The 10,440-nt window shown below is 34.6% G+C and overlaps 1 protein-coding gene across 1 annotated transcript; it reads right to left on the bottom strand.

Annotated features, from left to right (window-relative positions):
- Nucleotides 1–1,221: 1,221 nt before the first annotated feature.
- Nucleotides 1,222–4,695, bottom strand: LOC107863077 (RNA-binding protein 2). The gene is made up of 7 exons (XM_016708836.2): nucleotides 4,365–4,695; nucleotides 3,421–3,545; nucleotides 3,080–3,314; nucleotides 2,943–3,004; nucleotides 2,775–2,856; nucleotides 1,598–1,718; nucleotides 1,222–1,493 (listed from the first exon to the last, which is right to left on the bottom strand). The coding sequence occupies exons 1-6, from the start codon at nucleotides 4,456–4,458 to the stop codon at nucleotides 1,615–1,617; spliced, it is 702 nt and encodes a 233-aa protein (XP_016564322.1). The 5' UTR covers nucleotides 4,459–4,695; the 3' UTR covers nucleotides 1,222–1,493; nucleotides 1,598–1,614.
- Nucleotides 4,696–10,440: the final 5,745 nt, after the last annotated feature.

The raw sequence follows: 10,440 nt of genomic DNA, 5'->3' as shown, positions 1-10,440 counted from the left end.
TGACATTCATTATAACATTGCTCTTCGTAAAATTACTCCTTTATAAGAGTCATACTCATATACTATGACAATATTTGTAAGAAGCATATTTACAAATAAAATATCAAAATATTTATGATAGTCATCATTAATGTCATACACATCGTAAAATTAAAAATTGCATTTATATGGTGCCTGTGATCATACCTTCACAAGGAAAAAGCCTATTGATATTTTCGTTTTGTACATTCATACTTTTTTCGAATTTTGAATATTTTTGTGTATAATGACTAAATGAGATCTCAATGTAAAATGTCACTATCGGTTATAATAGCACCTTGCTGTAGCAGCCATAGATCTTCAGACAAACACTCACTATAGGGAATATGTTCAGAAAATATAAATACAAGACACATACACTGTTTTCAACATGTAGTAGTGTTGAACTGGAAATAATATGGTGCTTAGAGATGAATGAGCATTCTGCACAACCTTCAAGGAATATTTTGTGCTTAGAGATGAATGAGCATCACCTTGTAACTATTAACACATTAAGCAAACAGATGGAACATCTTCAAAAAAATTGGACTATAACTGAGAAATGTTACAAATTGGCTCGCCAGATGTTTAATTAACAAAACACTATATGCACCAAATGAAGTAAAAAATTGTTACACCAGGGCAGAGTGGTTGTATACTCGTATGGTATACGCATTGACGACAACACAAGATTGCACACTCAGGAGGTGCCTGACCCACACATCATGGTGTTTCGCTTGTACGAACAGATCAAAGCTCTGGGGGCATTGCCAGCCTCCAAAATCCCCCACCCCCAACCGCCCACACACACAAACACAAAAACCACCACCACCACAACAAAAAAAAAAAAAAAAAAAGGAAAAAAGGCATAGCTATTACAGCTGTTCCAAAAGCTTCCGTTCAGATGTAACAAAAACCATGAACAGTTTATACCAAGCAAAAGCAGAGTCATGCTAACACAAAAATAACCAAATGGAAGGAGATCTCTTCCACTTGCAAAATTTTTTTGATAACCTAAATACAAGTATATCAAACATCCAATATCAACATGGAGCACAAAGCATTTCTAACATCACCAAGAAGAAACTAATAGCTCATCAAATTGAACCCTGAAACCGCTATTCAGTGTTATCTAATAACCAGTAGTTTAGCAAATTTAAAGATGAACTCCAAAAAAATACCACAGGCTCAAACAAACTCCTCTAAAAATAGTACACAAGACCTCCCACTTATCATTACAATGGTATTAATAACATCTTATGCGTCATATAAACTGGAATTATCGTTCCTCAGTCAGGATATAAAATATAACAACACTCTGTTCAGCGAAGGACGGTGCAGAAACTGACACGGAAATGAAAGCTAAATGCTAATGCTGGTCCTAATGAAACCACCCATTCAGAGAGAGAAGTTGAACACGAAACCGCACAGCTGGCATAACATCTAAATAGGTAATCTCCAAATTCAAGTTGGTCCTACATAGAGGATCGTCTCAAAATTTAGCCCGATCGATGAATTGAGTAGCATAGTCTTTGGTAGTTAGCAATAAAGGTCAAGCACACAGGATCTAGCATATCACCTGTAACGACGCATAATTTAATGCCTTCCACGATGCCAACCACCTGACCTGGCACCAGGTCGGCGAGCAAATTGCAACCTTAAAATGGGGGAATCACGGTCATGATCATCGAGGTTATAACCTGCAAGATTGATATATAGCATCTCATGCCGCACACATCATTGACAATTTAGGTATACACGCACAAAAATGTAATTTAGTGTCCGTTGTCCAAAAAAATGGCATGGGACCGCTTTATAACATTAATGAACGCAACCAACTCATGAAATTTGCACCGGAATTCATCAGGCCATGCAAACTCAAAAGCATGATAAAGCTATAAACAGTGCCTTCTGCAAATCTTATTTTACCTTCAAGGAACTCCAATTCCCTTTCAATTACTAGAAGAAGAAAATTTAACTTGCAAGACACTCGAAGAAGCTAGCTGAAAAATTACAGAAGACGTGAATAAAAAATGACTACTCTCTCCTTGTTTGAGTCGAGAAGATGAGAAACCTAATTTCTTTTGGCAAAATCATACTTTTTGGGTGTGCTTCAATGGACTGCAGATTTGCTTCCCACTTACCAAGAGGAAAGGGAAGGAATAAGACGAACAATATCTATTAAATTAGTTGGCTAGGCAACATATAAAATAACAGTCATTTTTGTCCATGGAACCTTTGGTGTTCCACGTGAATGACTGGATAATTCTTTCATGCTAATAACATAGAAGCTATATATCTCAGATGCAGGTAGCCAAATAAATAGGGCAATCACAAAAGTGTCTGCGATCAGATGCATCCAGTGAAATAAAGAGTACTGCATAAGATAAATAATAGTGATGAATTGCACTCTCGACTGGGAAACTTGATAGAGGAAGCTATGTTTCTAGACTTAGAAGCTATGTTAACCATCCATTTCCATACAGCCTAGCTTAAACGCCAGGTAGTCCTTAATTTTATAGCCATCACTGCCCGAGGCCTTATCAACCGGACAACTGTCCACTGCATCCCACACCTCCTCTTTCCCAATTGCCCTCTCCAGCCACTCAGTCTTTCAACTTTTTAAATAGCACCTTCCGAACTTTGGTTGTAGCTCTTCGATAAGTAAGCTCTGATAGAAGACTGACTATACTACAAGCCTAAAACCAGATCAGTTGCAAGAGTAATTTTACTGATGGCGAGTGTGGAAAGCGCACCTTGTAAAGTATCCATCGCAGTGGCTGCATAGGCCGGACTCACAAAATCAACAAAGCAAAGAACAAATGGATTCCCTCCTGACTACACAAGTTGATGGAAGAGAGAATTCCTAAGAAAACATCATAACAGAACTATGACTAGAAAGAAATATACAGGTGTGTTCTTACATGTCGTGATTCTTTGATCACCAGTCTAGCATCTTTGTAACCTGCAAATGGTCGAAATATATCTGCAAACTGAAGTCAAAGAAAGAACTAGAATGGTAAGAAAACTAGTGAAATGGAGAAGCAGCATAGAAGGATACGTGACACCTCTCTTCGGGTGCAATTAGCAGGCAGCCCTTCCACAAACAATGTACTGCTAGCCTCAGGTGGAAGAGGAACTTGTGATCTACCACCTCCAAACCCAATGGTCCAGCTTTTAGCAGCAATTGGCTCTGACCCCACATTACCCTTAACACGTGGACCGTCATTAGGATGACGGGTTACTCCATTACTCATGGATCTTGCGGATTCACCACCAGCATATGAGGAAGTTTGCTGATAAAAATTTTGAACAATATGTTAAGACTAATACATCATCAAGGAGCCATGCATAAAAAGAAATGAAAATTAACCATGCACAACGGAACCAAGTATTAAGTACCCCGGTTTGCAAGTATCGGTCATAGGATGCTTCAATAGGATCCGTAGGTCTAATGGCATGATGCACTCCTTGTACATCGTCATTGTGGCTATGATGGCCAGGCATCTCAGGACCACTTGGAACATCTATAAAGTGAGAACAAAAATTGATGCTATTACTTGACTTCTCATTAGAGAAAAATTAGCAATAACTCAGATAAGTACACTCATAGTTATGCTAATAGAACATACCTATAACCAAACAAGAAAGTGGTGACCTAAAACTAGGCAAGATGATGTTCAAACATTGTCAGAATCAACACGAGAGAACAGAACGAAAACCAAGACACCTACTTGTAAAGGATTTTGTCCACTTTCCTCTTAATAAGTAAAAAATGTTCAAAGTTTAATTAAGGGATATTTGTCCGATCGGACTCACCATTTACTTTTCCTAGCCAGACACAGATTATAGACTAACTATACATGCTCTTAAACAAATTAAACATTGATTCACAATTAGAAATGGAGGTTTTTTCCTTTATATTCAATGGGAAATTTGTGCTATGCAACATGATTTTCCCACCGAGTGAACGAATCAGTTCAATGAATCGCTATTTCCCTTGGAAAATTTCCATGGAAAAATAGTTCAATTTTAGTAGTTGACTGGGCAGCTATTAATTCGGGCTAATTTTTTTTTAATCCACAGCTGAATTAACCACATTGCATATATCATATACATAACCATTACAATCTGAGTAAACAAATGACAACAGAAAACATCTTTTACTTTGTTCCTCTTACTTCTCTAAAAAAAAATCCTCAAAAAACATTCCTGAAACCTTTTCGACTGGATTTATATATTTTTTTTGCCCTAGCTTTTTCCAATTAGCGAATAGAACAACCAAGTAAAACAAAATTAACAAAAATTAATGAGTTAAAATAGTGAAAGGAAGTAGATGTAAGTACCAGGTTCGGTCCGAGGGCGTTTAGCGGCGACCACCGGAGGAAAAGATGCCGGCTCTACCCGGTCGTCGGTGACTGTCCAGTAAGCATCTGACATTTCACTCCGATAAAGAAGGTGGATTCAATGGAAAATAAAAAGGGATTATAATAACCCAGACAGCTCGATTCGCTGCTTTAGAATCGGAGTTTCTATAAATCCGTCAAGGATCTTATGTACTGTCTTTTACATAAACTGTATGTACCTTCTGAAAAAACAAAGTACCAAAGTAAATTTTACTGTACTTCTTCTTTTACCTTTTCTTTTTTTTTTTTGTTGTCAGCATAAATTAACCATAATCGTTTTTTTTTTTTTTTTGTTTTAATGATTCCACATGTCTCAATTTAGATTGGATGTAATTTTTTTTTTTATTTTCATTCGGTATTCGGTACCCATATTAAGGCCCGATTAATTTAGATTCGCGCCGAATAGGACCCCATTCGGGATAGGCTCCCAACAGAATTTTCTCCATAAGTTGAATCTAATTTAAATTGAATCTAATTCAATTTGGTTGGAAAATAAGAGAAAAAAAATCAATTCAAGTTAAATAAAATTAGTGTCCACTTATTTTTCACCTCAATTAGGTTTATATCCATAGTCAAAAACAATTCTAATTTCAATTTGATTTCCATGTTCAAACGTCTATTTAATTAAAATTTTCTCATAATACCTTATAATTAATTCTTTTTGAAAGTGTGAACATTTGTTGTAAAAGTTTCAAAATATTTAAGGGGTGAATTATAATAAAAATTATTTTTTATTTATGATTTTTTAATAAAAGCGTGGACATACAATTTCATTGCATGATTACAAGTCATAAAATAAAATCTCAGTTTTCAAAATTCTTAGAGTCCGTTTGGATAGGCTGAAAAAAATTAAGTGGCTTTTAAAAAATTCTTTAAAAGTGCTTTTCAAAGTGTTGAAACTTATTTTAAAAATAAACAGTTATGTATTTGGATAAAAGTACTGAAACTAAAAAAAAAAGTTATTGACTTGTTTGGTAAACAAGTGCTGTTAAGCACTTTTTGGGGTCAAAATGTCTGAAATATCCTTAAAGCTGTTACCAATATGTAGAGTTGATTATTATTAATTTTTATTTCTAAAATGATTCAAATTAAAATTAATATATATATATATATATATATATATATATAAATATTTTCATGAATGACTATTAAATTTGTGCGCTAAAAAAAAAAGTCTTGGTAAAAAGAGTTTACATCATCAAACAAAATATATATGTTACTAATAATTATAATTACATTAATAGATAAATAGTTGGTCATAAATATATTACTTGATTGAGTAATGACTATATCATATTAAAGCATTATCGAATACGAATGTTGCGTCGTCAAAAATACATGGATTGTTCACTAATCATTCATGAAATTGTATAATTTCAGTGAGTGTTCTCCATATATTTTTGTTGGTGAGTTGTTTTTTTTTTAGAGATATTCATAGTTGTCCAATAATGGTTGTCCAAATTTAAAAGAATATATTAAAGAAGGAGAATAATACATAAAAATCGTATTTCATAAATTAGAAGTTTCATACAAAAGAGGTACTAATATGGCTAGAGTTAAGTTCGCCGTAAATACAAAAAGTGAAAATGTTCAATTAATACAAGCATTAAGCATTACAAATATCATTAGCAATCATATCACGAAGTCCCACCCAATGCACATTAACTTTCTCACTCACATTTTCACCATCTATATTGTTAGTTGTTGAAGTTGTGCCTATATCAAAATCAACCAATGAAATATATCTTTCATTCTCAGCCGTTTGAAATGCATTATCCACACTGCACTTCTTTCTAATGTAATTATGAATGGTCATTGTAGCAATTACGATATTCTTTGGGTGTCAATGTTATAGTAAGGCAAGTCTCGCAAAATAGACCATCTCGCTTTTCAAACACCAAATGTGCGCTCTACTATGTTTCTACAAGAAGAATGCAAATAATTAAATTTTTCAATGCGTTTTCTTGGCTCCCGCAATTGTCATGTTGCACCACGTCGAAAGTCAGAAAGGTGATACCTCACATTATATCCTTTGTAAGGAGCCATGTATCCCTTCATGTGCGAATATATCTAGAATCAACTAGATAATATTTATTTTCTAATGGATGTGGAAAGTTGAGTAGTCTCACGAAATATACGACTGTCATGAGTCGATCTTTCCCACCCAGCCAATGCAAATATAAAATACTTGTTAAAATCTACAACGGCAAGAATATTTTGAGTCGGATAACCTTTACGACCAATATACGAAATTTCTTGACCTTGCGGCAATCTAGCTTTAACATGTGTGTCATCAAGTGCCCCAATGCAATCCTACAAGTATATACATATATAAATTTAACTTAAGAAAATAATCATGAGAGAAATTACATATTAAGTATAATAAAGTATATATTTGGAGAAAGTGCAACTTACTTTAAAGAAAGATATCTCTTGCAAGCTTAGAAAAAGCATTTAAAATACTATGAAAGTGTCTATGAACCGTCTCTCCAGAATGTTGAAAGATTTCTTGTATCATTTAATTTTCCGCTTTATGTGCACAAATCATCAAAAACATGTCTAATATTTCGTGTGTAAAAATTTCATGAGTGGGTTTAAGCCCATATTTTTTGGTTAAGTCATTGAATAAATTAATAAACACCGCTTTCTTCAATCAAAATTTTTTATAACAACGGGTTTCATGTCCTCGTAATATCTCTTGAATAAATATATGTCCGGAGCGCTTTGATGTACGACAAGGTTCCTTACATAAGTAATTTTCCCAATACGTCAAAACATATTTACCTGTTAGTTGACACAAAGTCATCCACTCCTTATCTTGCTCTCGGCGAACTTTTTTCAATTCTTCATCTTCTTCATCTAATAAGTCACTTAAATCAGGAGATATGCTAATATCCAAACTCTCCATTTAACTGAAAATAAAAAAACGTCTCACATTAGTAGAGTATGGGAATGTAAGAATCTCATAATCCTCATATTAGTAGAGTATGGTACATCAACATATTTTAATTTATAAGATGCACTATGAATCTATGTAATTCATATCTCATTGCATACTCTTCATTTAGTAAGTGAAAATCAAAAGAACATAAATATGTATAAAATACACAACATACAACAATACATATAAATTCAACTCAATTTTAAAGGATTTTAACCATATAATCGTAGCGTATAAAGTTCACACGTACAACCATAATAACAAACATCAAATAACAAAAATACTAAAATCAAACGAATACATCCTTCACATTTTCTTAAGGAGGTATAACTCATAGCTATATGCCAACCAAGACTTTCGAGCTTCATCAGTAGTCATCTTAAGAAATATTTGACAGACGTCTTTCTTTAGAAATAAGTTTACTACATAGTTGTAGATTTCATATGGGATAATAATTTCGGAAATACTTGTCAAAAAGTCCATACACTAATTAATGGCGGGATCCTCTATTGCATGACGTAATACCCCGATTTTCTGAATCGAAATGCTACACGGTGCTTATGACCCCGAAGGACCACAAGCTAACCCATGACTGATATCTGTACCTATATACTGCATAATATATCATAAAATGCGGAAACATGAACATGAAAGGCCATAAGGTTCGAAGTGAATAAACATCTGATAACAAAATGTCTGAAAAAGTATAACAATACCAAAACAAGTCATAAATACTGAAAATAATGAGATCTGAATATCTAATCTGACATATAGTCTGAAAGCCTCTAACTGAACTGAATAAGGAGTTGAAGGAATATGTCTCCAACTAACTCTATCTAGCAACTGAATAGTAAATGTAGCAATAATCATATCATCCTCGAATGAGAAACAGTCACTGCAAACTCTGAACACTGGAATGCTACTGCTGATCTACAGCTCGTGCCTCTAAACCTATGGTGTAACATAAGATAAAGCACCATAGCGCAAATGCGTCAGTACGTCTGAATGTACTGAGTATACGAGTGAGCTAGGCTAAATGCAAAGGGTTATATGCATGAACAATGCTGACTATTATGAACGTGAGAATACATACATGCATACATAACTGTAATTGAACTCATGGAGATATTGACTACTGAGTCTGAATACTGACAACATGAGTGTACTGATACTGAGATACTGAATAGATGAACGACTATTTTTGACAGTTGAATTATGAAGAACTGGTCTGGTTGACTGTGTCTGACAGTCCTGAAGCTGAATATTGATATCATAAATTCTGATAATTGATATGACTGATACATGAGTTCAGAAAACTTATATAACTAATATAACTGTGAAGATCGGCCTAACCGATGTAACTGATGCTGAGCGACTATATCTGACAGTCTAAGTTCTGATGGAACTATCTGAGTTCCATTCTACTTGGAGTAACTAAATCTGAGATCATTCCTATCTAGCAGGTGATCATGAGTATACTAATAATAAGGATGATTTGACTTAGTCTGAGATCAGTCCTATCTAACAGGTGATCTTTAAATCTAATGATTCTGATACTGATTAATCATAGTTGAGATCAGTCCTAGCTAATGAGTGATCTTGATGTCTATTTATAATGATAAACATTGACTGTATCTAACAGTACGGAATCTGTACTACTGAACTGAGTTGACTGTATATGACAGTCCTAAATCTATAACTGAAACTGTGGGATATGTTCATCTAACCGACATGCCCCAAGCTAAGCTGACTGGGGCCCAATCTCTGCCCTGACTGGAAGGGTGTCAGTACCGCACTACCAGTAAAGACATTTGCTGTGGAGTCAGTCTTAATCTAGCGGGTGACTCCTGGGATCAGTTCTATACATATAAATGTGCTAATGGGTGACTCCTGAGTATGTCAGTCCTATTTAATGGGTGACATCTCGTACCTACGCTGGCTACATAGTTCTGAAGCTTAGAGATTGCTTTTAGGGATCTCAGTCCTATTCTAGCGGGAGAGCCCCCATCCCTAGGTTCGCTCGGTGCTGAATCCTACTCTCATCTAAAAGACACTGAACTGAATAACTGGGCTGAACTAAATAACTTAACTGAACTGATTTGCTGAACTGATATTGATTAACTGAACTGAAAATAGTGGTATTATTTAGCGGAGCTAAAACTGAATTTACTGGATTCCAATAACTAACGAAATGTACTGAGTTTTGAGGACTGGTTGAGAGTACTAAAGTTACTAAGATTAACTTTGAATACTGAGGTTACAGATATTATTGAGTACTGAGATCACTGAGATTACTGAACTAATGAGATTACTGAGGCTACTGGATTTTCCTGAGTCATATGACTGACTGGATTTTATAGATCATGACTTGACTAAGAGTATCGTGATAACATAACAGGTCTCTAGGCACACAACTATAGTTTTTGGGTATGAATACCCCCAGGACTCAATGGAAGAAAACTGACACAACATGACTGACTTGATCATAAGATTGGAGTCCACAATTCACATTATCATAAATAAAGGATATTATACATCATGTAGTTCCTCAACATATTAAGCATGGTAGGGAGTGCATAGCTATATTTCATATGCATATTATATATCTCCATTATTATACATGCTTCATACCACAACAATAGCAATACATGAAAAATATGGAATTCATATTAAAGCATATAGCTAACATGGACTTGTCATTTACATATCATGGAACCATATAAACATGAATTTCTAGCATCCTAAGAATTTTATCGAACACCTTGCATGCAATCTTTAAGGCATAGGTGTGTCTCATAACTTGTACCATTTTACACCATCTAAGGTTCATAGTTTTCAACTAACAAGCATATATATTCCATGAAAACACTGCTAGATATCATCTTGAAACTTAAACAACAATCATCAACATGTACATGCTTATATCACCACAAAAAGTTCACAAAATAGTATTTACAACATGGTTCTTGAGCTCTATGAACGGATTAGATCCATAGATGAACACTATGCATACCTTAGAAAGGAAACCTTGATGATTTGCTGGAGAGTTCTTGGATTGGGAAACTTAATTCTTGA

This window comes from Capsicum annuum, chromosome 3, assembly GCF_002878395.1.
Source record: "Capsicum annuum cultivar UCD-10X-F1 chromosome 3, UCD10Xv1.1, whole genome shotgun sequence".
NCBI lineage: Eukaryota > Viridiplantae > Streptophyta > Magnoliopsida > Solanales > Solanaceae > Capsicum > Capsicum annuum.
This window is presented reverse-complemented; position numbering and strand designations above follow the sequence as displayed.

Excerpts from the sequence above, each read along its gene's own strand:
- LOC107863077 (XM_016708836.2), bottom strand. The coding sequence starts at position 4,458 with ATGTCAGATGCTTACTGGACAGTCACCGACGACCGGGTAGAGCCGGCA. Across the intron at positions 3,315-3,420 it reads ACCGATACTTGCAAACCGGG|CAAACTTCCTCATATGCTGG; the intron begins GTACTTAATACT and ends AATTTTTATCAG. Across the intron at positions 1,719-2,774 it reads TGCGATGGATACTTTACAAG|GTTATAACCTCGATGATCAT; the intron begins GTGCGCTTTCCA and ends TCAATCTTGCAG.